This window comes from Zalophus californianus, chromosome 4, assembly GCF_009762305.2.
Source record: "Zalophus californianus isolate mZalCal1 chromosome 4, mZalCal1.pri.v2, whole genome shotgun sequence".
NCBI classification, from domain to species: Eukaryota; Metazoa; Chordata; class Mammalia; order Carnivora; family Otariidae; genus Zalophus; species Zalophus californianus.
In genome coordinates this window covers 77838840-77862413 of record NC_045598.1, presented here as the reverse complement: position 1 = coordinate 77862413, position 23574 = coordinate 77838840, and the positions used below count along the sequence as shown (strand labels likewise).

Here is a 23574-nt window from a genome sequence, read left to right as displayed (position 1 = left end):
ACTTAAAACAGTGTTTATAGATGAATGGGTACTTAGTTTAAATAGAATTTAGCTTATTTGTGTATCACAGAACATTAACCTATGTTGCTTTTTTTCCCCTCCTAATGTAGATGCCAGAAGAAGAAGCTTTCTGTGTATTTGTTAAATTAATGCAAGATTATAGACTTCGTGAACTTTTTAAACCAAGTATGGCAGAATTGGGCCTTTGTATGTACCAGTTTGAATGCATGATACAGGTAAAATTGTAGTGTTTTGTTTCTTTTATAAAGATTTTATTTATTTGACAGAGAGAGACACAGGGAGAGAGGGAACACAAGCAGGGGCAGAGGGAGAGGGAGAAGCGGGCTTCCCGCGGAGCAGGGAGCCCGACGAGGGGCTCGATCCCAGGATCCTGGGATCATGACCTGAGCTGAAGGCAGACGCTTAACTACTGAGCCACCCAGGCGCCCCTAAAATTGTAGTGTTAACAAAAAGGCATATTGCCTTTATATTTGTGTCATCTTGGTTTGAATGACAGCTAAGCAAATTTAATGTTAAAAGCATTATAGCAATTGAAAAATCAGTGTTTTAATGATGTGATCATTTGTTGATTGGTTAACACAATTTAGACCTACTTCCCAGTTGGATACCGTTTACAGGTAGATCACAGTCTGGAACTTGACTGCAGTTTTCAGATTCAGACTTTAAGCATTTTTGCCAAATCTATCACAGCCACATTGCCTAACTGCATGAGTTTCCTTTTTATGCCCTATTGTGTTCTGTTGTTATATAGACTATGCTCTCATAGGAGCTCATGACATTATGACACTGACATCAGTTCATTTCCTTTGAGACTTGGCTGTTCTGGTTCTTTCAGTCCTTTCTCCTACCTTTCCCTTTTTATCTCACTCTTTTGCTAGCCTGTAATCTTTTCTTAAAATAAGGCTTTTATGTTGCTAGTTTAAGACCAAGAGTCTAGTGACTGTGTGAGGGTATACAGAAGAGGAGGAGAGGAATCAAAATCAAGTGAAAAATATATTTTGGAATATTTACCTTTCTGGAGTTAATTTACATATATAGTAGACATATATATTATTAACTAATACATATATATTATATGCCAGTAATATATATAGTAAGCAATATATATATATATGTATTTTTTGAAGATTATTTGACAGAGAGATAGAGAGTGAGCACAGATAGGCAGAGCGGCAGGCAGTGGCAGAGGGAGAAGCAGGCTCCCCGCGGAGCAGGGAGCCCGGTGCGGGGCTCGATCCAGGACCCTGGGACCACGACCTGGGCCGGAGGCAGACGCTGAACGACGGAGCCACCCAGGCGCCCCACATCTTAACTTTTCTAAGTGATGCCTGATCTTTGTGTTTGATATAGGCTTATCTGGTATACACACAGTAATCTGGTTTAAAATGCTCAATTTTACTGTGTTTTAATTAATTCTTTTCCTCTCTTTAGGAGCATCTTCCAGAGCTCTTTGTGCATTTTCAGTCTCAGAGTTTTCATACCTCAATGTATGCGTCATCCTGGTTTCTGACTATCTTTCTTACGACTTTTCCATTACCAATTGCAACAAGGATATTTGATATCTTTATGTCTGAGGTAAGCTAATGGGCAGGCTGAGCAAAGGAATCATTGGGTTAATCATTAGTGCAAAGCAGTGAGGAGAGCAATAAAGGAGAGCCATGTGTTCCATACTAAACTACTTACTTTGATATTCTCCTTTAAACCTGTAATAACCTATAAACCTATAACTAAATAGGTTTAATAGTAATAGTAATATTTATTAAATAGTAAATAAATAAAATAAATCAATTAAATAACTAAATAAATAAATAAAATAAATAAACCTATCAAGTACTGTTAGTACGTTTAATAGATGATAGATGAGGAAGCTGAGACTTACTGGAAGGTTAAGTAGCTTGTCTGTGGACACATAGCACATAAGTAGTGTAGTAACCATCGTTCAAATACAGGCAGTCAAAATCTGGAGCCCACACTCTTAAACAAACCTCTGTATCACTTCCTGATTGATTTAGTGAGAATTAGTGAGAAGTGAAATTTGCCTTACAGTTAATATTATTGCTCTGCATCTGTTACCCAAAGAGCAAGAAGTAATGAATATATTTTTTTTCTATTCCATGAATATATTGCAGGTGTAATCGTCATTGTCATGTTGTAGTCATCTTTTGTCTTTTATTCTATATTTTGGATGAGAAGGTAGGCAGGTTAGGTGACAAATGGTTGGTAGCACTTGAAAGTGTTATTAATTAGAATTAATAATGGCTGGCTGGCTCAGCCAGGAGAGCATGTGATTCTTGATCTCAGGGTCATAGAGCTTACTTAAAAATAACTAACTAACTAACTAAATAGAGTATCTTAATCAAACCCAGTGTTAATTGTTGTTAATTACATCTTGGGAAGATTAGTTTATATTACCTAGTTAAATTAGTTTAGTTTGGAGCCAGGAAACTGTGATTTGTGTACTGACCCTCCTGGTTCAGGTACCAAAGCTGTCCTTCCACTTATTTTTGTAAATAGTTTTCTTGGAACATAGCCATGCCCATTTGTTGTGTTATCTCTGTCTGCTTTTGGTCTTAGTGGCAGAGTTGAATATTTGTGACAGTAACCACGTAGCCTACAAAGCCTAAAATATTTGCTATCTGACTTTTTACAAAAAAAGTTTGCCAGTTTCTAGTAAGACAAATGTTTACCTTAGTATTCTTTTGAATGACTAGTTTTTGTCAATGGGAGAGTAAGACAAGTTTGGCTTTATAAAAATGTGTTTCCACAGGGTTTAGAAATAGTGTTTCGAGTAGGATTAGCACTTCTTCAAATGAATCAGGCAGAACTGATGCAACTTGACATGGAAGGGATGTTACAGGTAGGTCAGTTCATGATTTCTTGAGTGTCTTTAGATTTTACTGTTAGTCAGTAAGAAACAGCACTAAGTAGTTCTTATACTTTGCTTGTGTTTTATTAGCACTTTCAGAAGGTCATTCCACATCAGTTTGATGGTGGTCCAGACAAATTAATCCAGGCAGCTTACCAAGTCAAATATAACTCAAAAAAAATGAAAAAGTAAGTATTTTATATTTTGGTTTTTAGTCATGGGTGTTTGTTGAAGCATATAGGAGATTAAATAGAAGTGTCAAAACAGTTCAATGATAAGTGCAGTTTTCTTCCTCAGTTTATAGAACTGTAGCATTTTATTTGGTGGTACTGGTTTCAATGTAACATTAAAGTTGGAATTTCATACTTCTCTTAGTAGTGGTGCTTGGGACCATTATGTATTACCTGTGAAACTCCCCTTTCCCATTCCACATTGACTGGAATTAGGAACCTATGAGTGTGCTGTTATTTTGAAAACCACTTCTGTGGTGTGATCCAACTTCACTGACATTCTTTTCTGCTCAACCCCAGACTGTAACTTAAGTTCAGGATTAGCCTAACCAACAAGGTAGGCATGAGGTATGGATTGAGAATTTAAGTTTTTGTTTTTTTTAAAGATTTTATTTTTATTTTGATAGAGAGAGACACAGCGAGAGAGGGAACACAAGCAGGGGGAGTGGGGGAGGGAGAAGCAGGCTTCCAGCCGAGCTGGGAGCCCGATGTGGGACTCAATCCCAGGACTCCGGGATCATGCTGGGCCGAAGGCAGATGCTTTACGACTGAGCCACCCAAGCACCCTAAGTTTTTTTTTTTATTGTATATTCTTTTTTTTTTTAAATTTTTTATTTATTTATTCATGAGAGATAGAGAGAGAGAGAGGCAGAGGGAGAAGCAGGCTCCCAAGGAGCAGGGAGCCTGATGCGGGACTCGATCCCAGGACCCTGTGATCATGACCTGAGCCGAAGGCAGACGCTTGACCATCTGAGCCACCCAGGTGCCCTGTGTATTATTTTCTAATGAAACTTTTCTTGATATATATTTAATGGAAGTCCAAGGTAAGCAGTCTTGGCCCCCAAAGATTTTTTGAAATATGGTAAAGGTATTAAGAATGACAGCTCTTGTTCTTCCAGCTTCCGGTATTTAAATAAATCTTAGCCAGAGGTCATGATTACCATTCCTGACACTATTTTCTGTGGTACAAGATACTTTATAATGATAGCAATACTATATGCTAACAGTTCTCAATATCTTCACTGCTGTAACATAAAATTCCATTCAAATGTATGACATATTCCCATGGATCTTCCTACCCAGGAAATATATTAGAATATGAGTGAGAATTTTGTTATTAAAATTAGCTCTAGGGGCACCTGGGTGGCTCAGTCTGAGGTTAAGCATCTGCCTCCGGCTCAGGTCATAATCTTGGGGTCCTGGGATCGAGCCCCGCATCGGGCTCCCTGCTCAGTGGAGAGTTTGCTTTTCCCTCGCCCTCTGACTCTCCTCCCCGCTTGTGCTTGCTCTCTCTCTCTTTCAAATAAATAAATAAAATCTTAAAAATAAATAAATAAAATTAGATCTAATTCACAAAAACAAGCCAATTTATGAGCTTTCACTATTATTATTAATAAATTACTTGTGAAATTACACCATGATGTTGAGACATTATTGACCAAAAAGCAATTCTGTTCTATAATTGATAAAACCTTTAGGAGCCATGTCAACTTCCAGCTCTTGGTAAAACCACATTTAAATCACACTAGCCAAAAAGAGAATTCATTTTACTTTAATTACAGAGAAGAGCATAACTGATTTTCTTTTTAGATTTTATTTATCACCATTATAATCCCATTTCTGAAATTCTGGTTATGCTATTTACTTGTCAAACTTATGACCCTCTAGTTCTTTCACTCTCTTACTCATACAATATCTCTATTCCACGTTAAGATCTCTACTCTGATGTTAAATAGCCTTCCTCTGATCCAAATAAGTATACTTCGTCTGATGTTTTGTACCCTGTGTTCATGTAGCCAAGTGTCAGAGAACATTGCATAAACAAATTGCTGGCAGTAAGTTGTATCTGCATTGCCACTTCATGTGTATTTTTATTGACCTTGATTAATTATCCCATTCCCCATGGGAATGGGGAATTATTTCAAACTTTGCCATTTTTCCCAGATTCTGTACCCATTTTGCCCTAACACTTTGGCAGGGTATTTTGCTGGTTAATTCATCAGCCATCATTTTTCAAGCTCTCTGAACTTTTTCTCCTATAATTTCCAGCTTACAGAGTTAGCCATATTTCTTTTCTTCCCTTTTCAGAATATAGTATTTCTATGCCTTTACAGTGCTAATTCAGGATGTTATTTCCATCTCCTCCACGTCCTTGCTCCACTAGTTGTTTCTACTTTTATCTTCATCCCTTCTTTCTGTTTCATTTTCTTCAATGTACAAAGGTATTTTTGAGTTCTGACTTAAAAACAACAAAACAAAACCTACCTCAGCATAGCATTCATTCTCCTTTTATGAAACTTGTGAAGGAAAGAATAGTTTACTCATTAGCTCCAGATCATATTTCATATGCCATTTTTTTTTCATTTGGGACATTTTTCAAATATACAGAGAGACCCTGGAATAATAAATATCCATATGCTTATCATCTAGATTAAACAGTTAATATTCATCTTTTTAAAAATTTTAATTCCAATATAGTTAACACACAGTGTTATATTAGTTTCAGGCATACAATATAGTGATTCAGCATTAATATTTTGTGATTTACTTCATCTGTTTTCTTAGTGGATAAAATTATATTTTTTTGAAAGTAAATTATAGAATTCATGACATTTCACTCCTTCAGTATTCAGTATATAAGGCAGGATGAAGGACATAGAGTGATGGGGTGCAATTTTAGGTAGAGCACTCAAGGATAGAGCACATAGACTGATAAGGTACCATTTGAGCAGATACCTGAGAAAGTGAGAGAGCAAACCATGTGATAGTATTCCATGCTGAGAGAACAGTAAATGTAATGACTAAGGCCAGAATGTGAGCGATACTTTTTTTTTTTTAATTAAAAAAAATTTTTTTTTTTTTGTGATCGATATGTTTAAAGAATAGCAAAAAGCCGGTGTGACTGTAGCATAGGTAAATAGTGTGTTGGCCAGTGAAATCCAAAACATAGTAGGGAGCAAGGGCTATTTAAAGCTGGGCTGTTTTATAAGGTAGTTACTACCTACATGTGGCTATTTAAATTTTGAAAACTGAAGATTTAATTCATCAGTTATATTAGCCACATTTCAAGTGCTCATTGTCACTTAGATTTGGCTAGTGGCTACCACATTAGACAGCACAGATCTAGAACATTTTCACTGTTGTAAATTTCCGTTGGACATGTTGGCCTCCTCACGGACCAGACTTACATTTTTAAGTCTAAGGGGAAACCATTAGAGATTTTTGACAAAAGTGACATCACCTTATTTCAAAATTTCACTTTTTGCTGTCTAGAAGAGTAGGTAGAGGTTGGCCAAGTGAAGAGAAGGCAGGCATTTTAGGCAGAAAGGTAATATGTACAAAGGCTCAGAGGTTCCTTTAAGACAAGAAATTTGCAAGCAGTCATTCTTAGGCTTTGGTTTTTTTGTTGTTGTAATTTTTTTTTTAAGATTTTACTTATTTTTTGACAGAGAGACAGCGAGAGAGGGAACACAAGCAGGGGGAGTGGGAGAGGGAGAAGCAGGCCTCCCGCTGAGCAGGGAGCCCGATGCAGGGCTCGATCCCAGGACTCTGGGATCATGAACTGAGCCGAAGGCAGAGACTTAACGACTAAGCCGCCACCCAGGTGTCCCTGTTGTTGTAATTTTTATTTTGGTATACTTTTAAACTTCTTAAAAAGTTATAAATAATATTTATAAATAATATAAATAAAAAAAATTTATAATAATATAAAAAACAATAAATAATATGTGTGTATGTAAGTAAAACCCATACCCATTTTTAGGGGATCCATTTGAGAATAAGTTAGGTTACTGTGCCCTTTTTTCTTAAATACTTGAATGAATGTGTACTTCCTAAGAACAAGGACTTTTATTTTTTAGCAGAACCCAATAGTTAATCAAAATCAGGAAATTATCATAGATACAGTACTATTACCAAATTCCCAAAGCATGTTCAAGTTTTATCACTTGTCTCAGTAATACTCTTTGTAAGTCTCCGCTTTCAGACCCCTGCCTAATCCTCTCTCCTGTCCACTCCCTACCCCTCACCTCCTGGGTTTTGGATCCACTTTAAGTACTCCAGGATCATGTATTGCATTGTGTCAGATCAATCTCCTTTAATCTGAAACACTCCCTCCACTCTTCTTGTATGTCTTGACCTTGATATATTTGAAGAGTACAAGCTAGTTATTTTGTGGAAAATCCCACAGTTTGGGTTTTTCTTAAATTTCCTCATGAGTAGATTTAGGTTGTGCATTTTTGGCAGGTATACCAATGATGTGTCTTCTCAATTAACCATGCGGTGGGTGCATGATATTGGTTTACCTCAGAATTGATGATGGTATCTGTAATCATTGGGTTAAGGTGATGTCTGCCAAGTTTAACTACTATAAAGTAATTATTTTGTCTTCTATTATTATTTGTTTCCAGATGCTTTGAGATTATATAATATCCTGTTTCTTACGACGCCTTCCCTCACCAGATTTACATCCATTTATGATTTTCTCACTCTCCCATTCCTTCTTTATTAATTGGCATTCTACTGTAAGGAAGAGCTTTTCCTTTTCTCTAATATATTTATTCACTTATTTATTTTTACTTATTACTTTTTTTATTTGGTGAATTATAATTCATTATTCTCCAGTTATCCCTGCTTTGTCCAGTAGGAGTCCTTTCAAGCTGGCTCTTGCGTCCTTTTGACATGTCCCCATGGTTCTTTGAGAATTTCCTTATTTTAAGACAACAAAAAGCTCTAGGCTCATCTTGTCCCTTACCCGCTCCTGCACAGGAGCAAGTCATTTCTCCAAAGAGCCTTGATTTCTTTTAGTAAGCTTTTAAAATGTAGCCTGAAGGTAAATGGATAGACACTGAAGCAGTTGGCCTCCGGGAGTGGCATAATCCAAATCAACATTTTAAAAATATCTTCCTAGTAATAGTGTGCAGAAGATACTGAATTATGAAACTGGCAGTAGAGAGAACAATTACGAGGTTCCTTTAGTAATTAAGGCAAGATATAATGAAGGTCTAAAAATGTTGCCAATAAAAGGAGAATGATGTAGCTTTGTAGCTACTTTGAAGTCGCTTTGTAGAAACCTTATAAGCACACCTTGGCCAGCTGATCAAGGTCAATATCAATAGTGATATCCTGGTGATAATTTGTACCCTTGATATGATGTGATGAAAATGGGACTGACTTCTGTGGTCTTCTTCCTCCAAACCCATAACCTCAATACAATCATGGACAAACATAAGAGAAATCCCAATTGAGGAATATTCTTCAAAATACCTGACCAGTACTCCTCAAACAATCAAAGTCATCAAAAACATGGAAGGTCTTAGAAATTGTCACAGCCAAGAGGAGCCTAAGAAGACATGGCAACTTAATGTATTAAGTGATTCCTTGGATGGGATCCTAGAATAGGAGAAGGACATTAGACAAAAATTTAGAAATCTGAATGGAGTATGGACTTTAGTTAACAGTGTATCAATATTAGTTCATTAATTGTTAACAAATGTTCTATACTAATGTAAAATGTAAAACATAGGAGAAACTGGGGACAAGGTATATGGGAACTCTGTGCTCTTCTCACTTATTTTGTAGATCTAAAACTCTTCTCAAAAATAAAGTTTATTTAAAAACCACTATCAGTGCAGTTGGAGAGGGAATAATATATTTTAGAGCATTAAGAAGGTTGAATTGAACGTGCTTGATGACTGAATTGGGAAGCAAGGATTAAGTGAGGATTTCTAATGTTTTGTTTTAGGTGTATGAGTGAGTAATGATAACATTTATCACCTAACACATAACAAAATATTCACTTCAAAGTAGGCATTTGTGAAGGCTGTAAACTTCAGTGCAGCCATTGTTCAAAATATTTTTTACCTCTTTGGAGTCTTTTATAAATTCTTTTGGATATCCTATTCTTTTAGACATACTAAAGTAAGAGACATGGTAGTATACAGTCAAGGGGTGTGACCTTAGGCAAGTTTCTCAGTCTTTCGAAGCCTCCAAATGGGCATAACAAGCTGCATTAAAAAGTCAGGTTTGTGGGAGGATTGTGGGAAGTTGGAGTAGAAGGCACCAGGAATCTGTCTCCCACCTAGAAAACAATTGCAGTGGCAGAATCTGATGTGACTCTTTTGGAACTCTGGGGCTTGTTGAAGCCTTGTAGCTTCTAGGAGAAGGGTACGATGGTGAATTGTGGTTAATTTGGTCAATTTCAACTCTTAGCACATTAGCACCCCTTAGTACCATCCTGTACCCTTCAGCCACATGGTAGGCAGCTGTGCTTCTATTTCCAGAGCAACTTTCATGCAGCTTGTGGGAACCAGGGTGGGCAAAAATGACCTTGTCTTCTGGATATCAGAGATCTGTGTGCTCTGATCAGTGATTGCTGTGCTGTTTCTGATCACAGGTGCAAGGAAGTGAGCAGCCATTGGTGTTGCACCACTTTCCATTGTTGCAAGTCCCCTCTTCCTCCGGCTGAAATAACTACCAAGAGACTTAAAGGGCGTCATCCTTCTCTTCCCTTTATTTTTCTTTTTTTCCCCCTTTTGGGAGCCAGACAGGAAAGACTAGGACATTCAAAAACAACTGCATATTTGGGGGAAATTAGAAAGTGACTGTGTGTGCCCAGGGAAAGGCTCAGAAAAGTCCTGAGACAGTTTACAGCTCAGGTTGATCTTCAGCACAAATTTGTAACAATCAAAAAGACAAAATCAATAACAAAAAAGAGCAAGCTCTGGGGAGAGGGGAGACTGATTGCCCCAGTTACCACATTACCAGATTCAAATGTCTAGTTTTTAACAAAAATAACAAAGTATGTGAAGAAAAGGAAAGTATGGCCCAAAGGAAAAGAATATTGACCCTTGAACAACATGGATTTGAACTGTGCTCATCCACTTATATGCAGATTGTTTTCAATAAATGCAATACAGTACTGCAAATGTATTTTCTCTTATAATTTTCTAAATAACATTTTCTTTTCTCTAGCTACCTTCATCATAAGATTATAGTATATAATATATACAGATTATATGTTGACTATGCTATTGGTAAGGGTTCCAGTCAACAGTAGTGAAGTTTTTGGAGAGTCAGAAATTATACACAGATTTTCAGCTGTCCAGGGGTGTCAGCACTTCTGATTCTCATGTTGTTCAAGGGTCAGCTATAAATAGAAACTGTGTCTGAAAGAGACTTGATGGCAGATGAAGTAGACAGAGACTTTAAAAGAAGCTCAAAGAACTAAAGTAAGATGTGGGGAAGATTGAGAAAAAGATAGATGAACAAAATGGAAATATTAGTAAAGAGATAGAAAACCTAAAAGGAAACAAAAAAAATTCTGGATCTGGAAAGTCCAGTAACTGAAATGAAAGACTCATAGAGTGATTAAAAAGCAGATTTCAGCAGGCAGAAGAATAAGTGAACTTGAAGATAGAATATTGGAAATTACTGAATTTGAGGAACAAAAAGAATAGATCAAAGAAAATTGAACAGAGTCAAAGGCGACCAACATACACATTGTGAGAGTCCCAGAAGAAGAGAAAAAGGGTCAGAAAAAATATTTGAAGATATAATGGCTGAAAACTTTCCAAATTTGTTGAAAGACATGAATATAAACATCCAAGAAGCTCCACGAACTCCAGGTAATGTGAAGTCAAAGAGACCCACACTGAGATATATTATAATCACTCTTGTAAAAGACAGAGAAAATCTTGAAAGCAGCAAAAGAGAAGCCAGTCACCACATAAAAGAGGTTCTCAATAAGACTACAAGCAGAGTTCTCATCATAAACTTTTGAGTCCAAAAGACAGTGGGCCAATATATTCAATGTGCTAAAAGAAAAAAATTGTCAACCAAGAATCCAAATCTGGCAAAACTGTCCCTCAAAAGTGAGGAAAAAAATCAAGACATTTTCAGACAAAGGTTGAGGGAACTTATTACCACTAGACTTGCGCTGGAAGAACTGCTTGTTCATGCAGGGTAAAAGGAAAGGACACTAGACAGTAACTCAAAGTTGCATAAAGAAATAAAGATCTTAATTAAGGTAAACACATGGGCAATTATAAAAGCTATTATTGTAACAGTGGGTTGTAACTCCACTTTTTGTTTCCTACATGAATTAAGACTAATACATTAAAGAAAACTGGGGTGTCTGGGTGACTCAGTTGGGTGTCTGACTCTTGATTTTGCCTCAGGTCATGATCTCAAGGTCATGGGACTGAGCCCCATATTGGGCTCTGTGCTTGGGCACGGAGTTTACCTGAGATGCTCTCCCTCTCCCCCTCTGCACCTCCCCCTGCTCGCTCATTTTCTCTCTATCTCTCCCTCTCAAATAAATAAATGAAATCTTAAAAAAAGTATAATTACTGGTCTGAAAGCTAGTATTAATGTAATTTTTGTTTGTAATTCCAAATCTTGTTTTCTACATATTTTAAGAGTAGATACTGTATACCTGAAGCTAATATAACACTGTATGTTAACTACACTGGAGTTAAAATTTAAAAAATTTTAAAAATATATTAAAAAGTGATTATGACCAGTGCATATGCATACAAAACTAAATCACAAAGAAATGGAAAATCAGAATAGATCTATAACTAGTAAAGTGATTGAATCAGTAATCAAAAGTCTCTTGAGAAGAAAATCCCTGAAGGTGTTGACTTGACTGCTGAATTCTACTACACATTTAAAGAACTAATATCTTTTTAAACTTTTTTAAAAAATAGGAGTGAATACTTCCTAACTCATTCTTTGAGGCCAGCCTTATTACCCTGATAGCAAAACCAGGTAAGGACACTACAAGAAAACTACAGATAAATATCCCTTATAAACATTGATGCAAAAGTCCTCAACAAAATACTGGTAAACCAAATTCAGCAGTGTACTAAAAAGACTATATACCACTACCAAATGGGATTTATTCCTAGAATGCAAGGATAGTTCAACATATAAAAATTGATCATTGTAATATACCACATTAACAGAATGAAAGGAAAAAAAATCACAGGATCATCTCAATTGATACAGAAAATGTATTTGACAAAATTCAGTATCCTTTCATGATTGAAACACTCAACAGAGTAGGAAAAGAAGGCAACTACCTCAACATAATAAAAGCCATCCATATATGAAAAACCCACAGCAGACATCATACTTGGTGGTGAAAGACTAAAAACTTTTCCTCTAAGATCGGGAACAAGGCAAGAATTGTTGATATTGCCATTTCTGTTCAACATAGTACTGGAAGTAGCAAAAGAAATAAAGAGGAAAAGAAATAAAAGTCATCCAAATTAGAAAAGAAAAAATTATCTCAGTTGACAGCATGATCTTATATGTAGAAAAACCCTTCTCCAAAAACAGCTAATAAATGAATGCAGCAAAGTAGCAGATTACAAAGTCAACCCACAAAAAATTAGTTGCATTTCTATACCTTAACAATGAAAAGGAAATTAAGGAAATTAAGAAAGCTATTCCATTTACAATTGCATCAAAAAGAATAAAATATGTAAGAATTAATCAAGGAAGTGAAAGATGTATACAATGAAAAGTGTAGAACATTTCCGAAAGATTTTAAAGAAGACATGAATAAAAGCATATTCTATGTTCATTGATTGGAAGACAATATAATATTGTTAACACATCAGTATTACCCAATGTGATATACGGAGTTCATTGAAGTCTCTCTTAAAATACCAATGATATTTTTTGCAGAAATAGAAAACTCCATCCTAAACTTCATAAATAAACTCAAAGGACCCAAATAGCTAAAACCATCTTGAAAAAGAACTATAAAGCTGGAAGACTTATACTTCCTGATTTCCAAACTTACTACAAAGCTATCATAATCAGAACAGGGTACTAGAATAAAAATAGACATCTAGACCAATGGAATAGAATAGGACTCCAAGAAATAAGCCCTCACATATACGGTCAAATGATTTTTGACAAGGGTACTAAGACCAGTAGGAAAAGGTTTGTCTTTTCAACAAATGATGCTGGGAAAACTGGATATCCACCTGCAGAAAAACAAGGTTGGACCCTTATTTAATACCATATGCAAAATATAAGTCAGAATGGATCAAAAATTTAAATGTAAGAACTAAAACTGTAAAACTCTTAGATGAAAACATTGGACAAAAGCTTGGAATTGGATTTGACAATGACTTTTTGGATTTGACACCAAAGGCTCAAGTAACAAAAGACAAAATAGACAAATTGAACTTCATGAAAATTTAAAAATTTTGCACATCTAAGACACTCTCAAAAGTGGGAGAAGATACTTGCAAAGCATGTATTGGATAAATGATTAATATCCACAGTGTATTGAGAACCCCTAGCAGCAAAAAACTGGATTCAAAAATTGGCGAAGAACTTGAATATACATTTTTCCAAAGAAGAAATACAAATGACCAGTAAGCACATAAAAGGATGCTCAACATAGTTGTAATATAGATGAACCTGGGGGACTTTATGCTAGGTAAAATAAGCCAGTCACAATGGGACAAATACTTTGTGATTCCATATATATGTCAAAATTATAGAGACAAAATGTAAAATGGTTGTTGCCATGACTTGCTGAGAGGAATGGGGTTTTATTTAAGGGTATAGAATTTCAGTTTTATAAGATGAAAAGAACAGAACAGTGGACATGATGGTGGTGATGGCTGTACAACATTATAAATGTATTTAATACCACTGAACTTTATACCAAAAATGGTTAAGATGGTAAATTTTGCTATGTGTATTTTATCACAGTAAAAAAAAAAAAGTTATTGTGAGTTAAATGACATTTTATATATAGTAAAAAATAGGTTTTTCTCCTTTGAGGGAGAATTTGATTTTTGACGGCAGCTATAAGTTTTGGGGGACCTAGGTTTGTTAGTATTAGGAGTAGTTAAACTTGTTATTAACATTTTGGCCCAGAGTAAGATCTGAAAATAACTTGGTGGGAGTAACTTTTGTATGGCCTATAAATTTTTGTAAAGATAATCTTACACTTACAGTAGAGTTACAAACATAGTACATTGCATTTGTTTGTCATTTCTTATTCTCCTACAATTAGTGACAGTTCTTCAGTCTTTATCTTTTATGACCTTGATACTTCTGAAGTGAGCCAGTCAGTGGGTTTGCTGGTTTGAGTTTGATGATTTCTCTTGATTAGACTGAGGATGTACATTCTTGTGAAGGATATCATGGAGGTGAGGTACCCTTCTCAGTAAATCTTAACAGTGCGTGATGTCAACATGTATTATTGGTGGTGTTAACCTTGATCAGTTGGCTCAGGTGCTGTCAGGATACTGTAGTACAAATTTACTATTTTTCCCTTGGTAATATCTAAATATTTAGAGAGAGATACTTTAACACTCTGCTTACAGTTTTTACTCACTAATTTTAGTGTCCATTGATTTTTCTTGCCTGTGGGGGAATTCTAATGGTGATTTTTGATTTATTTATTTAATTTTTGTTTGTTATTATTATTATTTTTTAATGGTGATTTTTATATTTGCCTCATTCTTCCTATGTTTAGGAATTGTTTTGTTAGAAAGAGTTGTTCCAGGGCGCCTGGGTGGCTCAGTCAGTTAAGTGTCTGCCTTCCGCTCAGGTAATGATCTCAGGGTCCTGGGATCGAGCCCCACGTCAGGCTCCCTGCTTGTCAGGGAGCCTGCTTCTCCCTCTCCCTGTGCTGCTCCCCCTGCTTGTTCTCTCTCACTCTCTCAAATAAATAAATAAAATCTTGAAAAATAAAAAAGAGTTGTTCCTTTTCCTCATTATAAATTTTACACAATTTTTAGTACTACCACTATTTTAATCTGATGAAGAATGATAGATAGTTCTTTTTATAAGTTTAGGGCTAAATAGAATCTGTAAACTCGGTTCTTTGATGCCTGTATATTTCACTTTCTAAAGTTTATTTTTGTCTGGTTCTCATTTTTGTTATTTGTGAAATAGTTTTTTAGGTAAGTATCCATGTAACTATTCAGATGATTTTTCTAATATCAAGTATCTCAAGTTATAAGTTGGAAGAATCTACTGGAGTTATATTTTGTGTTAGCAAGTAGTTTTAAGTTTTATAATTTAGTAACTACTTCCGCTCCGAGTAAAAACATATCTTTAATTTTTTTTTCCTTCTTAGGCTTGAAAAGGAATATACTACAATAAAAACTAAAGAAATGGAAGAGCAAGTTGAAATTAAAGTAAGCATCTGAGAACTTTTAAAAGTGCCAAACATAAATTTATTAAAGTCAGTCATTTGGTTATGTTGACATATCTATTTCCTGTAACAAATTTAGCACTGATGTTTGTTATTACTTACTGATAAATTTATTTACCATCCCACTAGGTAATAGTTAAAAATAGACATTTCAAAAACCAGAATAATGCAACAAGTGGTTTTCATTCTAGTGTGAGAACAGCTCTGTTTCTAGATTTGTTGGTGCGTCATCAGGAGAAAATACTTGTATGGGGAAGATAATTACCTCTTCATTTAAATGCATATTTTTAAAAATGCAGAGAAGTCAATCTGTAATGTGCATAGACTAACAGCAGTGTAGTCTGAGGTGTACCAAATAGAGCAAATCATTGCACCAGCACTAATTATGGCTACCTTAGAGCTGCAGGAAACTTTGGCTAATTCAGTTTTTTCATCTCTAAGCAAAGGTTATACTTTTGAACTCTCTACAGGAACAGGTAGATTGCCAATTTTCAGGGATATATAAATTCCTATGCGTACCTTAAAAATCTTATTTGTACCCTCTGTAGGCCAGAAGTTCCTAAGTTGATGATCTTTGGCATTGTTCAGCTAGAAATTAAGAAAAGTTCTATAGGTTTTATGATGATATTTCAGGATGGGGATAATGAGTAGAAGCAGGAGTTAGTGAAGAAACTCAGTGACTTGCTGATCCAGTTTCTTATCTCTTTGTCTATGTTCTCCCCCTTCCAAAAAAAAAAAAAAACCCACAAAAAAAAAATAAAACAAGTTTTGAGTGATTCCCCTCCCTTTTTTTAAATTCTACATATGGTTGTGTCTGAGTTTTGACTTGAACCTGGCAAGACGTTAGATAACCACCTTCCTTATGATTATTTAGCCGTGTCTTTTCACCTTTGCTGTAAAGTACCTCTTCACTACTCACATCCATGGGCCCTTTTTACAAGTAAGGGAATGAGTTTTATGAAATTGGTATTCTTTCTTGCCATGGTCCTTCTCAAAAGCCTCCTCGGAGACAACCTCTCCTTTGTTTGTGTGACCTCTGTCTCCTTTTTCTAGATTTTATTTTCATTTCTGTCAGTGTTCCCTATTAATTAGAAATAGGTACTTCTACATTTTTCAGAGAGAGAAAAGACCCTTGTGGATGTTTTTCCCTCCTTTTTAAAAATTCTGTCACCCAACTGCTGCTCTACCATTTGCTTTTCTTTTAGGTACCATGAGTAAGAGTAACATTAAATCATACCCTCCACTTCAACCTACTGAAAGTGGAAAAGTACGTCAACCTGATGAGTGGGGAGAGAGTATGGGTTATCGCATACCACGAATATTCGGAACTGCAAATCAAGAATCTGAGGATGGGAAGCCATCCTGTTCATTTCACCATGTTATGTTATTGCAAAAAAAAAAAGTCACAGTTCTATGAACAATCTTTGCTCTTAAAGAAGTTTCTTCTAAAATTAAATCACATGAATAGTAGGAATACCAAGAGGCCTTTTCGAAAAGATCTTTAGCACAATTTAGCTTGTATTTGCAGTTTTTCTCAAACTTCAGTTTTGGGGGAAAGTTACAGTTAATATACCTCACAGTATTTTTGAATGCCAGCTCCATGTGTCTTAGGGGAAAACAGATGGCACAAAGTGTTTATAGAGAGGAAACTGGAGGATGGGGGGGAATGAAAGTTCAGAAAGTTAGTAACACATGGGGTAAATAAAATCTGCTGATCTCAAAGGTAGTTTGTTCCTTTTATAAAATTTTGTTTCCACATAGTTTTTTCTTATTCTCAAGCCATTTTCATTTCTTTCTTTACTCCTCCTGCCACCAAAAAGGACAGAACCATGATCATTTTTGTGGGACTGCACCTTTTTTTACTTTATATAAGCTTGGGTATGTCTGATTTTTCACTTGGACCTGGCAGCTCATCTCAGTCATAATCAGATGACCACGGCATTTATGGATAGTTAGCCATGTATTATTGGAGGCTTTCTCTAAAATGGGAAATGCCACTTCCTTAGTCACACTCTCTTCCCTTCTCCCCAAGGTCCCTTTTACAAGGGAATGAGTCTCTTAAACTAATGCTTTCTTGCCTTAGTCCTCCTCAAAAGCTTTCAGAGAGATAATATTAAACTGTTTTTTATATAAGCAAATGGTATGATCATCAAATTATTTAATGTTTTGATGTGGAAGTAAAAAAATCAGCCATTGATCACGTTTCCTTTCTTTTTTTTACTTAAAATTCTAAGACCTTTGGGTTGTGGACCTTTTTATCTAAGAATTATATCTGGAAGCTCCCTGAAGAAGGTGTAACTTTTAAGTATTTTCCACCCCTTTTCTGAAAGTGTTACAGAAAGATTTTGATAAAAATTGTTTCATATGGAGAATCTTACATTTTATTGTGTGAAATTTTTTATTAATAGAAACAGCTTTCTCAGTATCTTCTTCCAATCTATTGATCTTCCACCTGAGGGGGACGAGGTAAGAAATACTAAAATTCTAGATTATATTAGGTTACCTCAAAAATCTTTAAAAAAGAAAAACCTTTATTCCCCTATTCCATTTAAGGCTGACATTTGAGCTGATTATCAAATATTCATATTTAAATTTTGTGCTTTGGGATGTAGAGATTTGAGCCCTGCAAATGGGAAAAGTTAGAGATTCTGACTGGTTTTTAGGCCAGAAGTTCTTTTTTTTTTTAATTTAAAAATTATGAAGTATTCCAGATATGTTGAAAAACGGAGAATAATATAAAAACACTTGTGTATTCACTGCCTGGCATAAAAAAGGAAAACATGACAAATGTTATCTGAGTCATCCAGGAGTTATATTTAACAGTCAGTGTGAAGTGTTAGTATTGACACATTTATTTAACACTTAATATGTGAAGGGTCATTTACACGCATCATATACGTTTATTCTTCTCATAACCTTATGAGAGGGTTCTTATCCTTGTTCTTTTGAGCTTCAGCAAGCTCAAAAAATATGCTAGTGGTCACATTGCTAGAAAATGGTGAAAGTCAAGGATTTGAAATCTGATTTATGTTTTTCTAAGACCCATGTATATTCTTCAGTGTATATACACTGTGCTGTTTTCCAAAAAAGACAATGCATTGTGATGTGAGAAGGATTCAGATGCCTGTTTTTCTGTGGCATCACAAACTTTCATTAAAAAACTAATGGTATATAATAATATCTAATGGGGGGTACAATAACATAATTTATTCAAGAAGTCATCCATTTAACAGGTATTTGTAGAACCTACTACATGTCCAAACACTATACTAGGCACTTGAAATGTGTTTATGAAATAGACCAATTTCTGCCCTCATCGAGTTTACATTCTAGTATGGGAGTCAAACAATAAACAGAAAAGTAAAATACATAATATTTTGATGAGGATAAGTGTTAAACAGAGAAAAGAACACATCAGGGAAGGGAGAGTAAAATGGCAGTGTTTGGACTGAAAATTTAGAGAAGTTGACTAGATTACTTTTGACTAAATACCTGAAGGAAGTGAAAGAGCTAGATACGTAGATATCTGGAAGGAGAGTAGAATCAGTCAGGAGTGTGCCCAGGGAGAAAGAGTAAGGAAACCATGTGGATGGGACAGTATACATGATGAGGAAAGTGACAGGAGTAGGGTGTTGTTGAACATGTGTAAAGACTCTGACTTTGAACCTGGAAAGCCATTTGGGTTTTCAGTGGAGGAGAAGGTGTGTTGAGAGTATATTGCAGGGGACAGGAAGACTAATAGAGGCTGATGAAGTACTGCAGACAACAGATGATGGTGGCTTGGACTGAAGTGGTAAGAAATGATTGGATTCTGAATAGATTTTAAAGAGAAAGCTGACAAGTTGATTGTGGAGGTATGAGAGGGATAGGAATTAAGCATTTTGTCTTTAGTATGGGAAAAATAGAGTTCCTACTACCTGAGATGGGGGAGTCTACAGGAGGATCTGGTTTGGGGAGGAATATCAGGAGCCTGGTTTGAGGTATTTTAAGTATCAGATCCCTAGGAGATGTTCACGTAGGGCCTTGAATATTCAGAGTTGAATTTAAGAGAGGGCAGGCTCAAAATATAAATTTTGCAGTTATTGGCAGAATGATGATAGTAAAAACTTTTAGAGTGGATGAGATTACCTGGGGAATAAGTGTAGATGAGAGAAGAGAGTTCAAGAATTGAGCCGGATCATAAGCCCACATTTAGAAAGATGAGAGCAAAGCAGGAGAACACTAGGGAAGTATAAGTGTCCTAACGCCAAGAGAAAAGAGTTTCAGAAAGAGAAGGATTTTACAGTGTCAGTGCTAAAGAGTGTTCTTGTGAGATGAGGATGGAGAAATAATGAATTTGTCAGCATGGAGATAAGCTGGAAAAGAGCAGAGAAGTGAAATTGAATGAACTAGAAAAAGTTGGAGATAGGGAGTATAGATATCTTTCAGGGAATTTGCTATGAAGAAGAGAGAAATGGGACAGTAGCTTAGAGAGAGGATCATGATGTTGAGGGGATTTCGGTTTTTCTTTACTTTCTGTTAAGATGGGAGAAATAACCACGTTTTAATGGTGATAACCAAGTAGGAAAAACTGATGATGTGTGAATGGCAGGGGGTAACTGCTAGGGTCAGCACGGTTTAGGATTTAGCACATGGTGGGAGATTTGATCTCTTAGCACGGATAGTTAATCCATGAGAACAAGAGAGAATCTAAAATATATGGGAAAAAGTGTAGGTAAGAGGGTAGGATGGTTGTGGGAGCTTGCAAAGTTTTGTTCTTAATGCTTCAGTTCTTTCAGTGAAATTGGAAACAAGATTATCATTTGAAGCGTTCCTGGTTTAAAGAAAGAGGAGCAAGTATGAAATAGGGATCTGAGAGTTGAGAGAAGGAATGGCCTAAGGAAATACATTATTGCTGTTAGGGCGCGTTAGTAGTCCAACTGAATTTAGTGATTGTTAATTTAAACAAACTTTATTGATTTTTTTTTCAGTCATATTTACCAACATAGGTGCAGACCCAGAGTTGTCAGTATGTTAACCCAGAATAGTGGTTTTACCAGGCAAGTATGCTGACTCCTAAGGGAGAAAGGGCAGAGGGGAGGATAAAAGCAAGGGAATATTTATAATGATTGGAAATTAAATTTTGTGAAGAGGGACGAGAGCACATCAGAGTGAGGGACAGTGAAAAGTTGATGAGATCAATGGCTTATCCCAATGAGGAAGATTACTGAGTTTGGGTTATTTCATAAAATGAGTAAGAATAAAATGGCAAGAATAAAGTGAGTTGTTAGAAACTGAAATTCCCCCATTTGGGGATATTTAGGGTTTTTAATCATTTTTCTTCCTTTTTTTATTTTTTAAAGATTTTATTTATTTGACAGAGAGAGACACAGTGAGAGAGGGAGGACAAGCAGGGGGAAGGGGGAGAAGCAGGCTTCCCGTGGAGCAGGGAGCCCGATGTGGGGCTTTATCCCAGGACCCTGGGATCATGACCTGAGCCAAAGGCAGACGCTTTAACGACTGAACCACCCAGGCGCCCCTAATCAATTTTCATGATTAAAAATAGCACGTATATTTAGCTTGTTTGTATATAAAGTTTTCAGCACCTTATATTTTCTTAGCCAGTTGTAAAGAGTAGAATTATTGAATTATAGGATATTAGTATTTTTCAGACTTTTGATATGCACTAAGTAAACTTCCTAAAGAGTGGTTCCAGGGTATGTTCTTTTTGGCAGCGAGTTTCCATTCCACTAACACCTTGCCTACATTAGATATTTCATTTTTGCTGTCACTCTTCATCTCATTTTCTCTTTTCTAATTTGATAGGTCAAAAGTCTCTCCTTTTTTTTTAAGTGTATGTATCTCTCTTTCTCTTTATGGTTTTCACTTTAAGGTTTAGAAAACACTCTTCATTCACTCTGGCAAATGTAATTAAGAAGACAGGTACTCAAAAATTAATGAGAATTCAATCAGGTGATAGATTTTAGTCATTAATTTTCCTATGTATCAGCAATAAACATTTCAAAAATATCTTAGAAAAAGAAATTCCACTTAAAATAAGAATAAAAGCATCTAGGAATCACCTAAATGAAGAATAGGATAGAACCTAACAAATTATCACTGAAAAACTTTGCATAAAGGCATTTAAAAAGGATGAATAAAGGGGAGAGATGAAAAGAACTCTGTGTTAAATAAAGTTACTGTTTCCCCCATCAAATACACATTAACAAATCCAGTCATTTAATTCCTCGTGATTTTGCAGAGCATTAAAAAAATCTAAAGAATGGTTGTAAACAAAAGACAAAAATTATAAAATAGTATTCAGGCCTGACTTCAAGAATATTATGAGCAATGCTTATCATTAATCAAGTTTTTGGTATTATGCTGTCTCATTAATTCTTCCCATATCATTGTGGGTTTTATTACTCTAATTTTCTAGATGAGGAAATGAATAATCTAAGGTATTGAGTAACATACACAGGTGTTAATTTTGAAGTGAGGATTTGAACCTAAACCTACCTAACTCCAAAACCCACTCTCTCAACTAATTTAGTATACTAGTACTTAGCGTTTGGGGAGGATAAACAAAACAATATAAGGATGGGGGAAATTAGCTCCACCGGACATTAAAGGGGATTACAAAGCTATAATTACCAAATACTGCGGTACTAATACAATAAAAAGACAGAAATACTTGAAATTTAATAGGTGATCCTGAAATAGCCTTTAATAACTGATAAAGTCTATTATACTTATCAATTTATGATGAAATAGATGTCACATAAATGAAGAATTTGTTTATTTAAAATGGTATTCAGACATTTGGGTAGATGTTTGGGGAAGAAATCAATTTCAATTTTTATTTATAGCAAAATTTTAGAAGATTTAAAGGGGATGGAGAGGGAAACCCAGGTAAATGTTTTTAGTTCTAAATTTTATAATATTTTAGCATCATTTCTATTGTAACATTAACTATATTCCCTCAATTGTCTGGTTGAACTTTCTAATAAGTCCCTTAGGATAAAAAATTTTTTATTTATTTTTTTGACGAAATATGTTGAGAACATTTTGAGAATCACATTTGTTTTCTTTGGATTTGCAGATTTTAAAAGCATTTAATAATTGCTTATTTGTCTAGACCACTGTGCTACACATAATACGAATAGCCAAGAAATGAGAAACATTTTCTTCCCGAATTCAAGCTTTTTTGTAGTCTGAAATCACACATAAAGTAATATCAATTTCAAATCATTTAAATATATTCTAAGTGAATAGAACAAGAAAATCTAATTTGCCAATCTTTCTAATAACTAGGATTTATTTGTTCCGATTTGTGGTTCACTTAATAAGATATAATAATTCATAGAATCTTTATTACCTTGGTCTGAGACTTTATATGTTTTATAAACTATATTTTAGTCTTTACTGGAAAAATGATAGATTGAATTAATAGAAGTTTCTGAGGAAAACATTTTTAAAAGCAGGAATTTAGAGGATGGTAGGATTGGAAGAAGGCTGGATTAAGTTCTGGGGTAAATTTGTATAAAAGGTAAGGGGAATTTGAAATTCTAATGATGGCAAAACGAAGAAGTAACTTGAAGGATTCTAAAATGAAGGGATAACTTATATCAGGATTCATATGAAAATTTGTGGATGGAATATGCAGAAAGATGATTTTTTTATGTAGAGTGTTTTAGTTTTAATACTTAATAGTAATTTGATAGGGTTTGGGGAGTCAGGTATTGAATGGTTAGGTGCAGATTTTTTTTTTTTAAATCTGGTTTTACTTTTTTTTTTGTAATTTAAAGATTTATTTTATTAGAGAGTGTGTGGGGGGGAGGTGGGGAGAGGCAGAGGGAGAAGAGAGTCTTAAGTAGACTCTATGCTGAGTATGGAGCCCAACACAGTGCTTGATCTCAGGATCCTGAGATCAGGCCCTGAGCCAAAACCAAGATTCAGTCTCTTAACCAGCTGTGCTACCCAGGCACCCCAAATCTGGTTTTGCTTTTTGAACTATAGGACAATGCTAGTAATCAGAGCTGTTCATTTTTTTTTAAGTTTGGTATTTTTTTTTTAAGTTTTTAATCTTTTTTTGAGTAGGCTCCATGCCCAACGTGGAGCTTGAACTGACGACCCTGAGATGGAGTCAGATACTCTACCGACTGAGTCAGCAAGGTGCCTCCATTTTTTTAAGTTCAGAACAACTCATAAATAATCAATTTGATGAAAACAACTCAATCTTTATATTTTCAGAATGTAAGGAATTTTGCAGTTTTGCATATGTA

The 23574-nt window shown here is 35.3% G+C and overlaps 1 protein-coding gene across 13 annotated transcripts in view; it reads left to right on the top strand.

The window, feature by feature from the left end:
- EVI5 (ecotropic viral integration site 5) overlaps positions 1-23574 on the top strand; it is a 197574-nt gene that overhangs the window by 66210 nt on the left and 107790 nt on the right. For 12 of the 13 annotated variants that reach the window (XR_003523070.2, XR_003523072.2, XM_027611587.2 and 9 more), the window contains 5 exons: positions 111-236; positions 1453-1596; positions 2789-2878; positions 2978-3075; positions 15233-15293. Coding sequence is in view for 11 of the 13 variants with exons in the window: in XM_027611587.2 (XP_027467388.1) it covers positions 111-236; positions 1453-1596; positions 2789-2878; positions 2978-3075; positions 15233-15293 (519 nt within the window). In the remaining 2 variants the exon portion in view is untranslated. The remainder of the gene's footprint in view (positions 1-110; positions 237-1452; positions 1597-2788; positions 2879-2977; positions 3076-15232; positions 15294-23574) is intronic. The other variant, XM_027611578.2, reaches the window with a different exon arrangement.